This window comes from Pelobates fuscus, chromosome 5 (assembly GCF_036172605.1).
Source record: "Pelobates fuscus isolate aPelFus1 chromosome 5, aPelFus1.pri, whole genome shotgun sequence".
Classification (NCBI taxonomy): domain Eukaryota; kingdom Metazoa; phylum Chordata; class Amphibia; order Anura; family Pelobatidae; genus Pelobates; species Pelobates fuscus.
The window spans coordinates 192,722,846-192,745,651 of record NC_086321.1 but is presented as its reverse complement, the minus strand read 5'-3'; the positions used below and the strand labels follow the sequence as shown (position 1 = coordinate 192,745,651).

Sequence of the window (22,806 nt, the reverse complement as noted above, 5' to 3'; positions counted from 1 at the left end):
ACATGTGCATTCAAACTGCCCATAGGAAAGCATTACTCAATGCTTTCCTATGGACGTCCAGCGTCTTCTCACTGAGTTTTACAGTGAGAATTGCGGAAGCGCCTCTAGCGGCTGTCAGTGAGACAGCCACTAGAGGCTGGATTAACCCTCAGTGAAACATATGTTTTCAGCTGCAGGGTTAAAACTAGAGGGACCTGGCACCCATACCACTTTATTGAGCGGATCCTTAGAAATAGCATAGGAAAGGGATTTGAGTTCAAAAGATGTAGCGGCTAGGGCAGAGGTTTTGTAGAAGGGGGCCAGGGCAGGGATTTTGTATAAATGCGCCACTTTTGTAGAAAGGGGCTGGTGAGAAACTTCTAGAAAACTCCTCCCCTGCCCCTTTCTACAAAGCCCCTGGTCTCGCCCCTTCTAGAAAACCCCTGCCCTTCGCCCTTCATATAAAAACCCTGCACCCCGATCACATAAATTTCATACACTTGTTACACATAAAAACCCTGCACCCCGATCACATAAATTTCATACACTCCCTACACATAAAAAACCCTGCACATCCCCCTTAATTAAAAAAAAAGCTGCACACCCCCTTAAAAGAAAAAAAAACCCTGCACAACCCCCCTTAATTAAAAAAAATCCTGCAAACCCTTAATAAAAACCCTGCACACCCCCTTAATAAAAAACAAAAACTTTCACAACCCCCCTAACAAAAAAACATGCACACACCCCTTAATAAAAACCCTGCACACCCCCTTAATAAAAAACAAAAATCTGAATCCACAACCCCTCTTTAATTAATCCACCCCTCTAATTAATCCACCCCTCTAATTAATCCACCCCCCTCTAATTAACCCACCCCCTCTAGTTAAACCACCTCCCTCTAATTAATCCACCCCCTCTAATTAATCCACCCTCCCTCTAATTAATCCACCCCCCTAATTAATCTACCCTCCTTTAATTCACCCCCCTCTAATTAACCCACCCCCTCTAATTAATCCACCCCTCTAATTAATCCACCCTCCCTTTAATTAATCAACCTCTCTCTAATTAATCCACCCCCTCTAATTAATACACCCCCTCTAATTAATACACCCCCATCTAATTAATCCACCCCCTCTAATTAATACACCCCCTCTAATTAATACACCCCCTCTAATTAATACACCCCCTCTAATTAATCCACCCCCTCTAATTAATCCATCCCCCTCTAATTAATCCACCCCCTCTAATTAATCCACCCCCTCTAATTAATCCACCCCCTCTAATTAATCCAACCCCTCTAATTAATCCACCCCCTCTAATTAATATATCCCCCTCTAATTAATATACCCCCTCTAATTAATCCACCCCCGCTAATTAATATACCCCCTCTAATTAATACACCTCCCTCCAATTAATACACCCCCACTAATTAATACACCCCCCTCTAATTAATCCACCCCCCTCTAATTAATCCACCCCCCTCTAATTAATACATTATACACCCCCTCTAATTAATCCACCCCCTCTAATTAATACACCCCCTCTAATTAATACACCCCCCTCTAATTAATACACCCCCTCTTATTAATACACCTCCCTCTAATTAATACACCCCCTCTAATCAATACACCCCCATCTAATTAATACACCCCCTCTAATTAATACACCCCCATCTAATTAATACACCCCCTCTAATTAATACACCCCCCTCTAATTAATCCACCCCCTCTAATTAATCCACCCCCTCTAATTAATACATTATACACCCCCTCTAATTAATCCACCCCCTCTAATTAATCCACCCCCTCTAATTAATCCACCCCCCTCTAATTAATACACCCCCCTCTAATTAATACACCCCCCTCTAGTTAATACACCCCCTCTAGTTAATACACCCCCCTCTAATTAATCCACCCCCTCTAATTAATCCACCCCCTCTAATTAATACATTATACACCCCCTCTAATTAATCCACCCCCTCTAATTAATCCACCCCCTCTAATTAATACCCCCCTCTAATTAATACACCCCCCTCTAATTAATACACCCCCTCTAGTTAATACACCCCCCTCTAATTAATCCACCCCCTCTAATTAATCCACCCCCTCTAATTAATACACCCCCTCTAATTAATACACCCCCTCTAATTAATACACCCCCCATAATTAATACACCCCCTCTAATTAATACACCCCCTCTAATTAATACACCCCCCTCTAATTAATACACCCCCTCTAATTAATCCACCCCCCTCTAATTAATACACCCCCCTCTAATTAATACACCCCCCATAATTAATACACCCCCTCTAATTAATCCACCCCCTCTAATTAATACACCCCCTCTAATTAATCCACCCCCTCTAATTAATACACCCCCTCTAATTAATACACCCCCCTCTAATTAATACACCCCCCTCTAATTAATACACCCCCTCTAGTTAATACACCCCCCTCTAATTAATACACCCCCTCTAATTAATCCACCCCCTCTAATTAATACATTATACACCCCCTCTAATTATTCCACCCCCTCTAATTAATCCACCCCCTCTAATTAATACCCCCCTCTAATTAATACACCCCCCTCTAATTAATACACCCCCCTCTAATTAATTCACCCCCCTCTAGTTAATACACCCCCCTCTAATTAATACACCCCCTCCAATTAATCCACCCCCTCTAATTAATACACCCCCCTCTAATTAATACACCCCCTCTAATTAATACACCCCCTCTAATTAATACACCCCCTCTAATTAATACACCCCCTCTAATTAATACACCCCCCTCTAATTAATACACCCCCTCTAATTAATCCACCCCCCTCTAATTAATACACCCCCCTCTAATTAATACACCCCCCTCTAATTAATACACCCCCTCTAATTAATCCACCCCCTCTAATTAATACACCCCCTCTAATTAATCCACCCCCTCTAATTAATACACCCCCTCTAATTAATACACCCCCCTCTAATTAATACACCCCCCTCTAATTAATACACCCCCTCTAGTTAATACACCCCCCTCTAATTAATACACCCCCTCTAATTAATCCACCCCCTCTAATTAATACATTATACACCCCCTCTAATTATTCCACCCCCTCTAATTAATCCACCCCCTCTAATTAATACCCCCCTCTAATTAATACACCCCCCTCTAATTAATACACCCCCCTCTAATTAATTCACCCCCCTCTAGTTAATACACCCCCCTCTAATTAATACACCCCCTCCAATTAATCCACCCCCTCTAATTAATACACCCCCCTCTAATTAATACACCCCCTCTAATTAATACACCCCCTCTAATTAATCCACCCCCTCTAATTAATACAACCCCTCTAATTAATACACCCCCTCTAATTAATACACCCCCTCTAATTAATACACCCCCCATAATTAATCCACCCCCTCTAATTAATACACCCCCCTCTAATTAATACACCCCCTCTAATTAATACACCCCCCTCTAATTAATCCACCCCCCTCTAATTAATACACCCCCCTCTAATTAATACACATCCCTCTAATTAATCCACCCCCTCTAATTAATACACCCCCCTCTAATTAATCCACCCCCTCTAATTAATACACCCCCCTCTAATTAATACACCCCCCTCTAATTAATACACCCCCTCTAATTAATACAACCCCTCTAATTAATACACCCCCTCTAATTAATACACCCCCCATAATTAATCCACCCCCTCTAATTAATACACCCCCCTCTAATTAATACACCCCCCTCTAATTAATACACCCCCTCTAATTAATACACCCCCCTCTAATTAATCCACCCCCCTCTAATTAATACACCCCCCTCTAATTGATACACCCCCCTCTAATTAATCCACCCCCCTCTAATTAATACAACCCCTCTAATTAATACACCCCCCTCTAATTAATCCACCCCCTCTAATTAATCCACCCCCTCTAATTAATACACCCCCCTCTAATTAATACACCCCCCTCTAATTAATACACCCCCTCTAATTAATACACCCCCCTCTAATTAATCCACCCCCCTCTAATTAATACACCCCCCTCTAATTGATACACCCCCCTCTAATTAATCCACCCCCCTCTAATTAATACAACCCCTCTAATTAATACACCCCCCTCTAATTAATACACCCCCTCTAATTAATACACCCCCCTCTAATTAATCCACCCCCCTCTAATTAATACACCCCCCTCTAATTGATACACCCCCCTCTAATTAATCCACCCCCCTCTAATTAATACACCCCCCTCTAATTAATCCACCCCCCTCTAATTAATACACATCCCTCTAATGAATCCACCCCCTCTAATTAATACACCCCCCTCTAATTAATCCACCCCCTCTAATTAATACACCCCCCTCTAATTAATACACCCCCCTCTAATTAATACACCCCCTCTAATTAATACAACCCCTCTAATTAATACACCCCCTCTAATTAATACACCCCCCATAATTAATCCACCCCCTCTAATTAATACACCCCCCTCTAATTAATACACCCCCCTCTAATTAATACACCCCCTCTAATTAATACACCCCCCTCTAATTAATCCACCCCCCTCTAATTAATACACCCCCCTCTAATTGATACACCCCCCTCTAATTAATCCACCCCCCTCTAATTAATACACCCCCTCTAATTAATCCACCCCCCTCTAATTAATACAACCCCTCTAATTAATACACCCCCCATAATTAATACACCCCCTCTAATTAATACACCCCCCTCTAATTAATACACCCCCCTCTAATTAATACACCCCCTCTAATTAATACACCCCCCTCTAATTAATACACCCCCCTCTAATTAATACACCCCCTCTAATTAATACACCCCCCTCTAATTAATACACCCCCCTCTAATTAATACACCCCCCTCTAATTAATACACCCCCTCTAATTAATACACCCCCTCTAATTAATACACCCCCCCCTTTAATTAATTCAGCCCCAGACATAAATAACTACTTTATACTTACATTTTGATGATGCCTTGCTTGCCCGCCGAGTCCGACCACTGGGTGCCTCACCGCCCGGAAATGGATCCTTCCGCTGAAGATCCGTGAAGGCGGACTGACGGCGCTGCGCACGTCATCACGTTGCGCGACGCCGCGGCCCGCAACGCTCCTCCCCCTCCTCCTCATAAAGAAGGAAGTCCCACCGGTGTTTGGCCGCAAAGGTGCTGCGGCTGTGCGCAGCGTAATGATGGGGGGGTGACACATGACACTGGAAGTCATGGCACCCCCCTAGTCAGTGGCACCCGGGGCGGGCCGCCCCCCCCGCCCCCCCCTTAGTACGCCACTGCTGCTACCGCAGTAGTTCCGCCACTGCCCCTATATACACAAACACATACTCTTTACAGCCACTATCCACAAATTTTACACCACAAACACAACATGACTGAAACCCCCCTATTTACTCAAAACGCCAAAATCAGCTCACTCTACGCACACACAATGCCACAAGCAGCCTCCAAACACATGCACAATACACTTTCCTTTTGTCCTCTGTTATCCCACTTATGGAGACACTTTAGACAAGTCACAAGCAAACAAGGGTGTCAATCAATATGCTTGTGCTGTGCAGAACAAACACAGCACCTTTTTCTTATCTGAGCACTCTTCAACAGGGCTCTGCACATCGTTTGCCCTGGAAGAGCATTGAACCAACATGCTCACTTTGCGAAGGACATGCTTGTCATTGGTTATGACGAAACACTCCCATCTCTTGCTCCATCCCCTTCTCACTGGGCTGCTGGGATTAAAAAATGCACATGCCAAAATGTATTTCCATTTTGGCCCTGTGTGTGTCAGTGAACTTTCTGTGGTGAATTGTGTGTGTCACTGTATAATCTTGTCAGTTTGTGTGTAGTTAGCTGCTTGTAGTGAGCTTGTTGTGGGTAGTGAGATTTCTGTAGTGAGCTGTGTGTAGTGATATTTCTGGAGTTGTTGTGTGTCTGAACCTGTGTGTAGTGAGCTTGTGAATATGTAAGTGAGCTTGGGTGCAGTGACATTGTGTTCATGTCAGCAAGCTGTCTGTAGTGAGCTGTGTGATTTTGTGTGTGTATATCAGTGAGCTTGTGTGTAGCTTGTCTTTGTGCATGTATGTGCACGAAGCAACATTTTTTAATTTAAAAATGTACACACACAGTACTGCAAATACTCTACCCTAGCCCCTCCTAAGGTTAGGTTCTGGATCTGCCCCTGATCAGTATGCCTAACCAATGCTCTCAGAAAATCAACATTTATATTCATTATTATTCTACATGTATTATTCATTAAATGATTAGCTCGCTTTCATATGCAATGTGTTGTATACTTTTCTTTTTTTCCCTTTATGCTCCATCCTTCTAGAACACTCTTGCTTAGTGTTGCTTGTGTGCACTCAGCTACAAACACATGTTTTCAGACATTTAACACACTACTGTACTTACATCAAAGATCTCGAATCCCGCAATGTCCAATACTCCAATAAAATATTGTCTTGGCTGTTTGGTTTCCAACGTGGCATTGATTCTGACCACCATCCACATGAACATCTTTTCGTACACTGACTTGGCCAGTGCACCAATAGAGTAAGTTACCTAAATAATAAAACCAAGTTAAAGTGAGAAAGACGGTATAGAAAAAGATAGAAAAAGATGGTAGAAGAATAATGTAGGAAAAATGGGTCAATAATGTACTATGCTTTCTATACCTGTTGGACATTTTGCCCCTTGGTGACATATTCATTGCCCACTTTGACCCTGGGATGACACAAGCCCTTCAGCAAGTCAGCTGAATTCAAGCCCATAAGGTAGGCAGCTTTATCAGCCTCTGTGAAAAAGCACAAATTACTATTGTGTATTAAACATTCACTGAGGATATAGTACATATATATGCCATCACTTCTGTTCTCCAACATACCATGAATGCTATGCACAGTAATCTAACAACACACACAACTCACCCTCAGTTCCATCTGGCTCTGCCTGCTCCTCTCTCTGCTTCTGCTTAAACCTCATGTTCCCCGAATGCATGATGGCTCCTGTCAGCTTGTATATACCAGCCTTTTCCTCAGCAGTAAAGCCCAGGACATCAAAAGCATTCTGAGATTAGCGAAGTTAAAGAATAAATGAGATTTAGCGAAGTTAAAGAATGAACAATGTTTTCAATAGAAGGAAAGATAAGAGGTTGAATGAACAGTAGTAAGTAAAGAGCAAAAAAGAGTTAAATCAGAATAAATCGTATTAGGATTTGTCACGTATACTTTCCCGACTTTAGAAAGAGATAATATAATTTCAAATCTTATGATAAATATATTTCTCATTGACTTGAAAGCTCTTTCTGGAGTCACATAATTCTTATCTATTATTCTGGATTGTAAATATGCATTTCTTCAGAACCCAGTAAAGAGAGCATTTTATATCCTTACATCTGTGGCCATAAGCTCATCTGCATCATCGATTGAGGCGACAGTGACTTCTCCTTGGGAGATGAAGGAATAGTCATACGGGTTGTTGGTGACCAGCATCATGTCTGCAACAGAAAAACACGAAATACTGAACCAGAACACCACGTTAAACAAGGCCCTTCTTCACAACATGGGCCTTTTTACTTCCATTCTACAAATAAATTATTACAGAATGGCAAACCCAGAGTTTTCAGATTTTTTTTTTTATAGGGATGTCTAAAAGAACTATTTTTACCTTGTCCTTCATGAAAATCATTAGGTGCTGCTCAATGTCCCAGATAAACCCAATTTCCAACATATAGATATTTTCACTAAACCTCTACATTTAGGATCAAAATAAGTACGTACATGTGAATGACACTGTTCTCACAGCTAATGCTTAAGGGGTACTGCTGGCAAAATCAGAATATTAACGATAATGGACTCCACAGTTTCGCCAATACTTAGGATAATGTAATTAAAATTAAAGTGCCTTATAGCAAGAGTTGGCCTTTGTAAAACATAATTATTCCCAGCAGAATCCAAAGTGCTCAGCAAGCTTGCCAGATATGTTATATTTAAAATGAATTCACATTTCTTTCATGGAGGAAAACGCTGAAAAAGTACTACTTATAGCACATTATGCAATACTACAATAATAAAAACCACTGAACTTTATGCACATAGGCAAATGTAAATAGAAGCATGCTTATACAACGTGTGCACTATTGATTCCTTTTAGATATGGGTTCCAAGGCAATCAGATGGCTATAGAATAAGTGATATTTCAGCAAGCAAATAGCACACAGAAATATATACCCGTATATACTCGAGCTGACAGAGCTGACAGAGGTGCTGACCGGACCGGCGCGGAGGAGAAGGGAGCTGACAGGAGCTGCAGGAGAGGTAAGTAAACGCACACAGCCCCATTGTCTGTATTATGGCAATGTAAATTTCCATAATACAGACATTGACTCAAGTATAAGTCGAGTTGGGGTTTTTCAGCACAAAAAATGTGCTGAAAAACTCGACTTATACTCGAGTATATACGGTAGTTACGTAGCTGAAAAGAGACTTGCGTCCATCAAGTTCAGCCTTCCTCACATATCTTTTTGCTGTTGATCCAAAAGGAGGCAAAAAACCCAGTCTGAAGCGCTTCCAATTTTGCAACAAACTAGGAAAAAATTCCTTCTTGACCCCAAAATAGCAGTCAGATGTCTCCATGGATCAAGCAGCTATTACCCCATTAATTAGAAATTATATCCCTGTATGTTATGTTTTTGCAAGTATTTATCCAATTGCTGTTTAAACATCTGTATAGACTCTGATAAAACCACCTCTTCATGCAGAGAATTCCATATCCTTATTGCTCTTACTGTAAAATAACCTTTTGCCTTAGATGAAATCTCCTTTCTTCCAGCCTAAATGCGTGATCCTGTGTCCTATGTATAGCCCTGTTTATGAATAGATTTTTCAAGATAATGGTTTGTACTGGCCCCGAATATATTTGTATAATGTTATCATATCCCCTCTGAGGTGCCGTTTTTTTCAAACTAAAGAGATTTAAATTTTTTAGCCTTTCTTCGTAACTAAAATGCTCAATTCCTTTTATCAATTTTGTAGCTCGTCTCTGCACTTTTTCTAGTGCCATGATATCCTTCTTTAGAACAGGTGCCCAAAATTGATATTCAAGGTGTGGTCTTACCAGTGATTTATAAAGAGGCAAAATTACATTTTCATCCCGAGAATTTATGCCCCTATTTATACATGACAAAACCTTACTGGCCTTAGCAACTGCAGATTGACATTGCTGCCTAACTTGGTGTCTATAACAATTCCCAAATCCTTCTCATGTGCAGGGCCGGCGCCACCTGTAAGGCGACCTAGGCAGCCGCCTAGGGCGCAACTTACCAGGGGGCGCCGGATCCCTGTCCCCGCTGCGCCTCCTCATGCTGCGCCGCCTGAGCGCTTTAGCAAGCCCCAGGCGGCGCAGCACTGCTGCATGGAGGGCGGCCGGGTTTGTGACCGGCAGGAGGGAAGCGCAGAGCGCTCCCTCCTGCCGGTCTCTCCATGTAGCGTGGCCGGGCGGCGCGGAACGCGAGACAGGAACCTTTGTTTCCTGTACCCGGCCGCCGACGGAATGACAGGAAGTGCTCACTCAGTGAGCATTTCCTGTCATTCCGCCGGCGGCCGGGTACAGGAAACAGAGGTTCCTGTCCCGCGTTCCGCGCCGCCCGGCCACGCTACATGGGCAGGAGGGGAGGGTAAGGACCACTAAGGGAGGGGGGGGGGTTAAGGACCACTAAGGGAGGGGGGGGTTAAGGACCACTAAGGGAGAGGGGGGTTAAGGACCACTAAGGGAGGGGGAGGGGGAGGGGGGTTAAGGACCACTAAGGGAGAGGGGGGGGGGGTTTAAAGGACCACTAAGGGAGAGGGGGGGGTATAAGGACCACTAAGGGAGGAGGGGTGGTTTAAGGACCACTAAGGGAGGGGGGGGGTATAAGGACCACTAAGGGAGGGGGGTTAAGGACCACTAAGGGAGGGGGTTTAAGGACCACAAGGGGGGGGGGGTTAAGGACCACTAAGGGAGAGGGGGGGGTTTAAAGGACCACTAAGGGAGAGGGGGGGTATAAGGACCACTAAGGGAGGAGGGGTGGTTTAAGGACCACTAAGGGAGGGGGGTATAAGGACCACTAAGGGAGGGGGGGGTACAAGGACCACTAAGGGAGAGGGGGGGGTATAAGGACCACTAAGGGAGAGGGGGGGTATAAGGACCACTAAGGGAGAGGGGGGGGTTAAGGACCACTAAGGGAGGGGGGGGTATAAGGACCACTAAAGGAGGGGGGGGTATAAGGACCACTAGGGGAGGGGGGGTATAAGGACCACTAGGGGAGGGGGGGTATAAGGACCACTAGGGGAGGGATGGGGGGATAAGGACCACTAGGGGAGGGATGGGGGGGATAAGGACCACTAGGGGAGGCATGGGGGGGGATAAGGACCACTAGGGGAGGGATGGGGGGGATAAGGACCACTATGGGAGGGATGGGGGGGATAAGGACCACTATGGGAGGGATGGGGGGGGATAAGGACCACTATGGGAGGGATGGGGGGGATAAGGACCACTATGGGAGGGATGGGGGGGATAAGGACCACTATGGGAGGGATGGGGGGGATAAGGACCACTATGGGAGGGATGGGGGGGGATAAGGACCACTATGGGAGGGGGGGGGGATAAGGACCACTATGGGAGGGAGGGGGGATAAGGACCACTATGGGAGGTTGGGGGGGATAAGGACCACTATGGGAGGTTGGGGGGGATAAGTACCACTATGGGAGGTTGGGGGGGATAAGGACCACTATGGGAGGTTGGGGGGATAAGGACCACTAGGGGAGGGGGATAAGGACCACTAGGGGAGGGAGGGAGGGGGGACAAGGACCACTAGGGGAGGGGGGATAAGGACCACTAGGGGAGGGGGGATAAGGACCACTAAGGGGGGGAAGGACCACCAAAGGGGGGTAAGGAGGGAGGACTACTAAGGAGAGGGGAGGAGGGTGATTACCACTAAGGGGGTGGGGGGAGTAGGGGAAGGACCACTAAGGGGTTTGTGAGAGGGAGGACCACTAAGGGGTTTGGGAGAGGGAGGACCACTAAGGGGGGAGGGGGGAGTGAGAAGACCACCAAGGGGGACTGCAGAGGGACAGGGGGCTAAGGGAGAGCACTAAGTGACAGAAGGGGAGAACACAGAGGGACAGAAGGGAAGGGGAAATCAATAATTGAGGGGAGAGCACTATGAATTTTTTTAAAAAAAGAAAGAGCTGTTCCCATCTCAGTCCCTATCCTACCCCACAAACCCTCTCTTTTACACTACACACATACACAATGCATCCCCCCCACACACACACAGAAACATACAATGCATTCCTACTCACACACAGACACACCCGAAACACACAATTCATCCCTTACGTTCTCTTACATAATTAATGCACCCCTTACAGACACACACTGCATTCAATTACATACACAGAAACAAACCTTGCACCCCTTACACACACACACACACACACACAGAAACATACAATGCATTCCTTACACGCAAACACACACTACATCCCCTATAAACACACTACATCCCTTACACAAATTGCACACATAAAACATCCCCAACTCATGGATGGGCCATGTAGGTGGATTTATGGGTGGGCATTGTAGGTGTATGCCCCCTGGGGGCCCAGACCTTGAGCTGTGTAAGGGGCCCTAAAAAATGGAGCTGCTTCCTGTTCGTTAATTGTTGTGAGCACTGTTAAAAACGGTCTCCAGAGAGCCTCTTCTACACCAGACCTGTGGAGCCAGACTGAGCCCATCATCAGCCTCTTGTCCTCATCTGGTGGTAAGTAGGCAATCCAATATATTATAAGTGGCACTAATCTCTAATTTACCTCACATTAAATGGATACTATAGTCACCAGAAGCACTACAGCATAATGTAGGGGTTCTGGTGTCTATAGCCTGTGCCTGTAGGCTTTTTAATGTAAACACACTGTCTTTTCAGATAAGACACTTTGTGAAGACTGGCGTTGGCCCATATGGCAGAGCATATGGGCGGGGCATTGTGATGTCACATGGTGGGCTGGACATATGGGGGGGCGGCAAATTTTTTTTTGCCTAGGGCGGCAAAAATCCTTGCACCGGCCCTGCTCATGTGTGGTTATCCCTAATTCACTACCATTTAGGGTGTAAGCTGTTTGTGCATTCTTGACCCCGAAGTGCATAACTTTGCATTTCTCTACGTTAAATTTAATCTGCCATTTTAGTGCCCAATCCCCCAATCTATCTAAATCCATCTGCAGCAAAGCAATATCCTGATCACATTTTATTACTTTACAAAGTTGGAACAGTTAAAAAAGAAACAGTTGCTGGTTAATTATGATCAATGGTTCAACCCCTTAGTGACCAGACCGTTTTTAAATTTTCTTACTGTTAAGGACCAGGGCTGTTTTTACATTTCTGCAGTGTTTGTGTTTAGCTCGTACTCATTTACTGTACCCGCACATATTATATATTTTTCTCGCCATTAAATGGTCTTTCTAAAGATACCATTATTTTCATCATATCATATAATTTACTATAAAAAGTTTTCTAACTTTGACCCCCAACATCTGTTACGCATGTACAACCTCCAAAAAACACCCATGCTAAATAGTTTCAAATTTTAATAAGTACAAGTAGGACATTGCTGTTTCAAAATATATATTTTTTAAATTTATCAATAGAGACATTGTAACACTGTTATCTGTCATAAATCTTTGAATCACAACTCACATGTACATATTTTTTAAAGTAGACAACCCAGGGTATTTAATATGGGTTATGTCCAGTCTTTTTTAGTACCCATTTAGTCACAAACACTGGCCAAAGCTAGCATTCATATTTGTTTGTGTGTTAAAAATGCAAAAAAACAATTATGAATGCTAACTTTGGCCAATGTTTACTAAAAAAGGTTGAACATACCCCATTTGCAATACCTTGGTCCTTTTGCAAATGGTATGCCATCATGGGGGTAATTCTCATTCCTGTGCTACCATACGCTCTCAAAGGCAGCATAACCAATCTGGCAAATTTCAATGTGAAAAAAATAGAAAATCAAGTCTTATATTTGACCCTGTAACTTTCAAACTTTTCAAAAACACTATAAAACCTGTACATACTGTTATACTCAGGAGACTTCGCTGAACACAAATATTAGTGTTTCAAAACAGTAAAACATATCACAACAATGATACCATCCGTGAAAGTGCCGTTTGTTTGTGAAAAATGCTAAAAACTTCACTTTCACTGACAATATCATCGCTGTGATATGTTTTACTGTTTTGAAACACTAATATTTGTTTTCATTGAAGTCTACCAAGTAAAACAGTATGCCCCATGTACAGCTTTTAGGGTGTCTTGGAAAGTTACAGGGTTAAATGTAGTGCTAGCATGTTAAATTCTCTGGACTTTCGGCATGGGTTGTCAGGCAGGTCCCCCAAATTGCAATCAATAAAATTACTTATAAATATGCACGTAGAATTTAAATAAATATACATATTTATATATTTGAAATCTACATGTATATTTATGAAATTATTTATGTAATTATGTATATTTCGTATTATTTTTGCTTATTTATTTATATATACATAGATATATATATAATTTCATTCTAAGTGTATTTTGATATAAATATATATATATTAATATCAAAATACAGTTAGAATAAAATGACATATATATATATATATATATACGTATCATTTAAATTTTTTTTTATTTTTTTTATTTATATTTAATTAATTTTTATCTATTTTTTATAATAATATATATAGTTAATATATATATATGATATATATGTGTGTAATTTTACTCTAAGTGTATTTTTATATTAATATATGTGTATTAATAAAAAAATACAATTAGTATGACATTATATATAAGATAAACATATATACATATTATATATAGATATAATATATGCATATATATCTCATATATAAACATATATATATATATATATATATATATATATATATATTTATTTATTTGTAATTTATTAACATTATTTTTTTATTTTAAAACTTTTTTACCAGTTCAGGCAGTCACCGTGCAGTCAGCACTATGGACACCTATTGCGGCCATGTGACCACTCTTTCAGAGCGATCGCTTGGATCCTAATTTGCGGAGGGGGGACTGTCTGGGCTGTCAGACAGTCCCCCCAGACAGAGAGGAACACCGATCACCGGCGGGGAAAAGGCAGCGATCGGGTAAGTGAATAGGAATACCGCGGACGTCCTAGGTATGTCCATGGTCCTGGAGGGGTGCTCTGCTACACTGCCACTACACTGCCGGGCGCCACGTGGGGTAACCCCGGTGGCGCACTCACGAAGGGGTTAAAGAAAAAATGTAATCTCACCCAAAAGCTCTGGCTTTTTGTTAGACAAGATCTGGTAGTAAATGTGATAATTTCTTTCAGATTTCAGCTGGAAGATACATCGAGATTTCTCCAGGAGGTCTGTGGAGATAAGAGAGGATGTGGGTTGCAGGTATGTAAGTGGAAAATTTTAACATAAATTAGAGGAAAGAAGGGATTCAACTCACAGGTCTCTATGTCAGCAGATGCTAATTTTCCAGAGGCACCAAAGTGGATTCGGATAAATTTACCCTGAATGGTAGAGAGTGTAAGAGATAAAAGGAGCAATAGATGGAGATAAGGAAAGTACAGATACAGCAATGGAGAGCAGACAAGATTTGGCAGCTAGAAAGGGGCTCACAAATAAGAACAGGGGGGGGGGGCAATTAACAGAGATATTAGAAGGTTAAGTACTTACAAATCGAGAAGAGTTGTCATTTCTAAGAGTTTTGGCATTTCCAAAAGCCTCAAGTGCTGGGTTGGCCTGGATGATTTGATCTTCCAGAGTTCCCTGGGATGAGTAAGAGGTATGTCAATAAGGAGTGCAAGCAAACTAATCTCATTACATTAGCGTACTATAATTCTGACCATAACATCAAAGAGAACCACACATTATGAAATTTAACCCTATTATATCTTCCGTTTACTTTATTTCATCATTTTTACGGCTAATTTTATTTTTAGCCTTGTGATACTCTTCTCTATTACTCTTCGACTCTTATGTCAGAATTTCTATAGATACCTCTCCCCTTTCATTCTTTACCTTGTTTGCACCAGCAGCATCCTTTTTGCCTCCAATAGCTGCTATACTAGCGAAGTACTGGATGACACGCTTGGTGTTCACAGTCTTTCCAGCACCAGATTCTCCACTGTGGAGATGGAGGAACGTTCAAGAAAGAAAGGGTAAAAGAGGATGGAGTGAACAAGATAAAAACCAGAGCAACATAAAACAGAGAAAGTATTGAACATCTAAAATGTAAACTTACGTGATCAGGATTGACTGATTTTCACGATCTGAAGACCAAACAAACAAAAAGATTCAATATATTATTCAAAATCTAACGTGTCTCTTTGACAGACTAACTACACGCTTTACATAATGCATATTATATATCTCTAATATTCGCCTGTGCTTGCAGTCGATTTAGGTATGTGGTCAACCTACGAGTTAGACAGAAAGCCTCGCTTTAATAAGCTTTCCAAGTGATTTAACACTGTTTGAAACATTTCCAAATGATTTATCTACAAAAATTCCTAAAGACTTTAATTGTGACTTGTATAGATAAATCACTTGGAAACTTTTCTAATGTTATTGAATCATTTGGAAAGCTTATTAAACTGAAACCATATTCACAAAAAAACACAGACTTAAATAAAATTGGTATTTACGGGGGAAATATAGAATATATGACTCACACGAATGAGAATATAAGTAAAATGTGCCCAAAAGCTATATGCATCAGAGAAAAGGTAGACAGACTAAACTCCCATACCTGTCAGCATGTACTGATATGCATTGTCAGAGATGGAGAAGATATGAGGTGGAGCTTCACTCCTCTTCTTCCCACGATAAGCAGCCACAACCTCTGCATTATACACAGGGAGCCACTTGTAAGGGTTCACGGTGACACAGAACAGGCCTGAGTATGTCTAAGTAGAAAAGGATATATGGTTCAATTGGTAAAAAGAGAAGAGTGAATAACGGGTAGAGGGAATTATTAGGGGAACACTTAGAAGATGAAGTTATAAACACAAGCTTATGGACTCTTACATAGATCATCCAGGCTGCATAGCGCTCTTTGAGGTTATACAGCACAGCTGGCTCGTGCAGAAAAGTCAGCATCGCCATGTCTTCAATTTTATCAAACTTGGGCGGGTTCTGCTGGTGAATGTCTATATCCTTCACAGTGACCGTCTGGAACCAAAAGATCAGAAGACATGAAAGGATGCAATGTGGAAACATGAAGATGGACACGCTGCCCGTCAATGAATTAACAGCCTGCAATGTGCTATCAGAAATTAATCACTTTGCAGGACTTTTAAACAGAATGTATACGAGCACAACATTTGTGCATATTTTAAATGTAATTCTCTGTTACAATATATATCACCACGTAGACAAGAAATGATCATTATTAACTCATACCTATCTCTGCTCTTTGCAGACTTCAAGTTTATAATATACAAAATTTGATAATACAGCTTAGGAACTAGATCTCACACATTCAACTACACACACACATACACAGAACGGAAACACAAACTCGTAATTATTATCTCATACCTTGCCATTTACAGTTTCAGCCGTAGCTTTCCCTCCTTCACGGCTTATAATTTTGGCTTTCACAAACTCTTCTTGGGGGTCAGGGACAAAACATTCAGTCTTGATGTCAAAAATCCGGGTCTGAGCCTCTAGACGCTCCCTATCAGACTTCCGAAGGTATGAGGCAGCAGCCCCAAAATCTGCCATTGCTGCATCACCCATGGTGAATGCTATAAAGAAAGAGATTTAATGTTAAATGTTAAATACTTAAGAGCTCCCAGTGAGTAAGAGCACCCAGAAACACGTCCTCTTACCTTATTACTATATAAAAGCAGAGCAAGAGAGAGGATGTATTCTGTATGGAAAATAAAAATAATTTATTAATAAAAATACGGACTCACTCGAGTAATGAAAATAATTCAAAGATGGGTTGGAAAGCTTCTGATAAAAACAAGAACATATCAGATGATAAATGAGGAAAGGAAAGATAATGCCCAGGGGTTCCACTGAGAGAGAAAGGAGAGAGGTAAAAGTGGGAAGAGACATGAGACAGTGCAATGGAGACAAAGAGAAGAGTCAAAAGATATGTGATATTTATAGAAAGTGTTACTTAAGTGAGGGGAGATAGTGACTGGACAGTAATGAGGATAAGACAAAGACTGGAGATAAGTAGTGAAGGGAAGAAAAATGTTGATAGTAATAGAATGGCTGTGGATAGTAGTGAGGGTAATAGAATGGCTGTGGGTAGTAAGCAGAGTAAGATGAGGGCTGTGGATAGTAGTGAGGGTAATAGAATGGCTGTGGGTAGTAAGAAGGGTAACATGAGGGCTGTGGATAGTAGTGAGGGTAATAGAATGGCTGTGGGTAGTAAGCAGGGTAACATGAGGGCTGTGGATAGTAGTGAGGGTAATAGAATGGCTGTGGGTAGTAAGCAGGGTAACATGAGGGTTTGGGATAGTAGTGAGGGTAATAGAATGGCTGTGGGTAGTAAGCAGGGTAACATGAGGGTTTGGGATAGTAGTGAGGGTAATAGAATGGCTGTGGGTAGTAAGCAGGGTAACATGAGGGCTGTGGATAGTAGTGAGGGTAATAGAATGGCTGTGGGTAGTAAGCAGGGTAACATGAGGGTTTGGGATAGTAGTGAGGGTAATAGAATGGCTGTGGGTAGTAAGCAGGGTAAGATGAGGGCTGTGAATAGTAGTGAGGGTAAAAGAATGGCTGTGGGTAGTAAGCAGGGTAACATGAGGGTTTGGGATAGTAGTGAGGGTAATAGAATGGCTGTGGGTAGTAAGCAGGGTAAGATGAGGGCTGTGAATAGTAGTGAGGGTAATAGAATGGCTGTGGATAGTAAGCAGAGTAAGATGAGGGCTGTGGATAGTAGTGAGGGTTATAGAATGGGTGTGGGTAGTAAGCAGGGAAACATGAGGGCTGTGGATAGTAAGCAGGGTAACATGAGGGCTGTGGATAGTAGTGAGGATAATAGAATGGCTGTGGGTAGTAGTGAGGGTAATAGAATGGCTGTGGGTAGTAAGCAGAGTAAGATGAGGGCTGTGGATAGTAGTGAGGGTTATAGAATGGCTGTGGATAGTAAGCAGGGTAACATGAGGGCTGTGGATAGTAGTGAGGGTAATAGAATGGCTGTGGATAGTAAGCAGGGAATCATGAGGGCTGTGGATAGTAGTGAGGGTAATAGAATGGCTGTGGATAGTAAGCAGGGTAACATGAGGGCTGCGGATAGTAGTGAGGCTAATAGAATGGCTGTGGGTAATAGTGAGGGTAATAGAATGGCTGTGGATAGTAAGCAGGGAATCATGAGGGCTGTGGATAGTAGTGAGGGTAATAGAATGGCTGTGGATAGTAAGCAGGGTAACATGAGGGCTGTGGATAGTAGTAAGGGTAATAGAATGGCTGTGGGTAATAGTGAGGGTAATAGAATGGCTGTGGATAGTAAGCAGAGTAAGATGAGGGCTGCGGATAGTAGTGAGGCTAATAGAATGGCTGTGGGTAGTAAGCAGGGTAACATGAGGGCTGTGGATAGTAGTGAGGATAATAGAATGGCTGTGGGTAATAGTGAGGGTAATAGAATGGCTGTGGATAGTAAGCAGAGTAACATGAAGGCTGTGGCTAGTTGTGAGGGTAGTAGAATGGCTGTGGGAAGTAAGCGGGGTAACATGAGGGCTGTGGATAGTAGTGAGGGTAATAGAATGGCTGTGGGTAGTAAGCAGGGTAACATGAGGGCTGTGGATAGTAGTGAGGGTAATAGAATGGCTGTGGGTAGTAGTGAGGGTAATAGAATGGCTGTGGATATTAAGCAGAGTAACATGAGGGCTCGGATAGTAGTGAAGGTAATAGAATGGCTATGGGTAGTAAGCAGGGTAAGATGAGGGCTGTGCATAGTAGTGAGGGTAATAGAATGGCTGTGGGTAGTAAGCAGAGTAACACAAGGGCTGTGAATAGAAGTGAGGGTAATAGAATGGCTGTGGGTAGTAAGCAGGGTAACATGAGGGTTGTGGATAGTAGTGAGGGTAATAGAATGGCTGTGGATTGTAAGCAGGGTAACATGAGGGTTTGGGATAGTAGTGAGGGTAATAGAATGGCTGTGGGTAGCAAGTAGGGTAACATGAGGGCTGTGGATAGTAGTGAGGGTAATAGAATGGCTGTGGGTAGCGAGCAGGGTAACATGAGGGCTGTGGGTAGCAAGTAGGGTAACATGAGAGCTGTGGATAGTAGTGAGGGTAATAGAATGGCTGTGGGTAGCAAGCAGGGTAACATGAGGGCTGTGGATAGTAGTGAGGGTAATATAATGGCTGTGGGTAGCAAGCAGGGTAACATGAGGGCTGTGGATAGTAGTGAGGGTAATAGAATGGCTGTGGGTAGCAAGCAGGGTAACATGAGGGCTGTGGATAGTAGTGAGGGTAATAGAATGGCTGTGGGTAGCAAGCAGGGTAACATGAGGGCTGTGGGTAGCAAGTAGGGTAACATGAGGGCTGTGGATAGTAGTGAGGGTAATAGAATGGCTGTGGGTAGCAAGCAGGGTAACATGAGGGCTGTGGATAGTAGTGAGGGTAATAGAATGGCTGTGGGAAGCAAGCAGGGTAACATGAGGGCTGTGGGTAGCAAGCAGGGTAACATGAGGGCTGTGGATAGTAGTGAGGGTAATAGAATGGCTGTGGGTAGCAAGCAGGGTAACATGAGGGCTGTGGATAGTAGTGAGGGTAATAGAATGGCTGTGGGTAGCAAGCAGGGTAACATGAGGGCTGTGGATAGTAGTGAGGGTAATAGAATGGCTGTGGGTAGTAAGAAGGGTAACATGAGGGCTGTGGATAGTAGTGAGGGTAATAGAATGGCTGTGGGTAGTAAGCAGAGTAACACAAGGGCTGTGAATAGAAGTGAGGGTAATAGAATGGCTGTGGGTAGTAAGCAGGGTAACATGAGGGTTGTGGATAGTAGTGAGGGTAATAGAATGGCTGTGGATTGTAAGCAGGGTAACATGAGTATTTGGGATAGTAGTGAGGGTAATAGAATGGCTGTGGGTAGCAAGTAGGGTAACATGAGGGCTGTGGATAGTAGTGAGGGTAATAGAATGGCTGTGGGTAGCGAGCAGGGTAACATGAGGGCTGTGGGTAGCAAGTAGGGTAACATGAGAGCTGTGGATAGTAGTGAGGGTAATAGAATGGCTGTGGGTAGCAAGCAGGGTAACATGAGGGCTGTGGATAGTAGTGAGGGTAATATAATGGCTGTGGGTAGCAAGCAGGGTAACATGAGGGCTGTGGATAGTAGTGAGGGTAATAGAATGGCTGTGGGTAGCAAGCAGGGTAACATGAGGGCTGTGGATAGTAGTGAGGGTAATAGAATGGCTGTGTGTAGCAAGCAGGGTAACATGAGGGCTGTGGGTAGCAAGCAGGGTAACATGAGGGCTGTGGATAGTAGTGAGGGTAATAGAATGGCTGTGGGTAGCAAGCAGGGTAACATGAGGGCTGTGGATAGTAGTGAGGGTAATAGAATGGCTGTGGGTAGTAAGAAGGGTAACATGAGGGCTGTGGATAGTAGTGAGGGTAATAGAATGGCTGTGGGTAGCAAGCAGAGTAAGATGAGGGCTGTGGATAGTAGTGAGGGTAATAGAATGGCTGTGCGTAGCAAGCAGGGTAACATGAGGGCTGTGGATGGTAGTGATGTTAAGGTAGTGGTTGTATAGAGGTGAGGGTAATAGAAAAGCTTCCTCCTGCTCTGGCTGTACTGGATGTTGGCAGAGAAACCATACATTCATTTAGGTATGTCTATGCACAATGCATATTTTAGGGCTACATTAGTTAGAATGATAACATGTTTATAAAATGTGAAGGTTAAAAGCAAGATGTTCGCACAACCACAACATCACCTTTGGAATGGAGCTGCATTCTCTAGAGAGCTGCATCAGTACAATGTGTGTTGTTACACTGTGTGGTAGATCAGTGCAGTGTAACCTAATTTCCTTAGAAAAAATGTTAGAGAGGTGCACTCCAAAACCAAACCTTACATTACCTATTTACTAAAGTGAGAATTCAAAGTAAATTTAAAATTTAAGGCCTCATGAGCCAAACTGAAAACTTAGCAGGCTTGGAGAATGTTTCCCGTTTGTCTATTTTGACATTACATTTGAAATGCCCTTTAAATGATCTCTGTAGTGAATAGCCCTTGTGACATTACTGTGAACTGTAATTCCCATAATTCAAATAGGAGTCACAATCCACAGAATCGTCCCTAACTGCTATTTTACATAGTGATCTAATATTGACCTAACAGGGATCTCAACAGCTAATGTACAAATTACACATTTTAATAAAGATTTATGCACATATGCAATCTGCTTGTAGGTAGTGGGAGTTTATGCTCTCGTTATTATTACTATTAATATTTATAAAGTGCCAACAAGATGAGTAGTTAATTTTAATTACCGCAACGTTTAAACTGGGCTTATTTTACCAAAGATATCCCAATAAACTGTGCTCCAGTTGTAAATCTATAACCTGATAGCCTATTAAACTATAATCATTAATGCAGATATATATATATAAAACATTATAACCAAAATTATGCTGACAAGCATGTCTGCAAATTATAATACATAAGAAATTAAATCCAGGTGCACTAATCACATTGTTGCAAAGATGCAGAATAAGCTAGAAAAGGAAGAAATATGATAGGTCATAAATAAACTGTAAAAAAAATAAATAAATGTATGTATAATATGTATTAATTAACTACTCGTCTTGGTGGCACTATATATATAAAGATATATATATAAAAAAATAAAAACAAAAGGATTTTAGAAAATCTCCAATTATCAGGTATTATTCTTAAACTATAAAAAAAATGAAAAAGCCATTTGTTTTTCAATACAAAGCACAAAAGTAATAATACATTTTAAAAAAAAGTGCTCATGTCTCGTGAATGGGATGCTGCAAGCCCTATAAAAAATTAGGCAGCATTGTGAGGTCAGTGCCAGGAGTCAAGCACGCTGACATGACTCAGGGATTTACAGGGAATAAAATCAAGCCTAGTTATTTGGCAGCAAGAAGTGGACATGAAACTTATCCTGTGCTAAGATTTATTCTAGATCCCATTATCCTCACACTTTTCCTATCCTATCTGCCTTTGTGACCTTGAGGCTCTGCAAGTCTGGCCTGATATGACCTTGACCCTTATGCACTTTTTATTTTAATGCAAATGGCTATATTACCTAGTGAATGTGAAATATTGTGAGGCTTTGTATAATTAATAAAATGTAAGCCCAGTCTTTATCATTATAGGAAGTAATGTAAGTATCCGCTATTTCAGGTCTTAAGGAAGTTCTGAAGCCTACATATACTAAGCATGTCCCTACCAAGATCCTTCATTTAACTTACCCCAGGGCTGGATGTTCTCTCTGTGTTGGTGACAATAGGAGCTGTGCCCCCTTTTGTTCTTTTATATCCAAACCTCTCTACCTTATTTGGAGCATATCCTCTGTCTAATTCTATTGTCAGCTCAACCGCCCTCCACCCCCCCCCTCTATAAACCCATTATACACCCCTCACCATTCACCTACAGGGCATTGTCTCTGCCTTTAGGGAGGGGGGATTGTGTGCGTATGTTGGTGCGTGTGTGTAACACAACCCTTGAATGACACAGGACAGATTGTGCAGAGATGACA

General features: G+C 42.3%; 1 protein-coding gene across 2 annotated transcripts in view; it reads right to left on the bottom strand.

Annotated features, from left to right (window-relative positions):
* The window catches only part of LOC134611232 (myosin-6), a 36,808-nt gene extending 14,230 nt beyond the window's left edge, over positions 1–22,578 (bottom strand). For both annotated transcript variants that reach the window (XM_063454885.1, XM_063454886.1), the window contains exons 1-14: positions 22,520–22,578; positions 16,949–16,989; positions 16,656–16,864; positions 16,143–16,286; positions 15,865–16,021; positions 15,358–15,385; positions 15,135–15,240; positions 14,790–14,882; positions 14,560–14,623; positions 14,375–14,473; positions 7,407–7,510; positions 6,942–7,080; positions 6,690–6,808; positions 6,427–6,576 (exon numbers count right to left, since the gene is read on the bottom strand). In XM_063454885.1, the coding sequence (XP_063310955.1) occupies positions 6,427–6,576; positions 6,690–6,808; positions 6,942–7,080; positions 7,407–7,510; positions 14,375–14,473; positions 14,560–14,623; positions 14,790–14,882; positions 15,135–15,240; positions 15,358–15,385; positions 15,865–16,021; positions 16,143–16,286; positions 16,656–16,856 (1,404 nt within the window). In that variant the 5' untranslated portion in view covers positions 16,857–16,864; positions 16,949–16,989; positions 22,520–22,578. The remainder of the gene's footprint in view (positions 1–6,426; positions 6,577–6,689; positions 6,809–6,941; positions 7,081–7,406; positions 7,511–14,374; positions 14,474–14,559; positions 14,624–14,789; positions 14,883–15,134; positions 15,241–15,357; positions 15,386–15,864; positions 16,022–16,142; positions 16,287–16,655; positions 16,865–16,948; positions 16,990–22,519) is intronic.
* Positions 22,579–22,806: the final 228 nt, after the last annotated feature.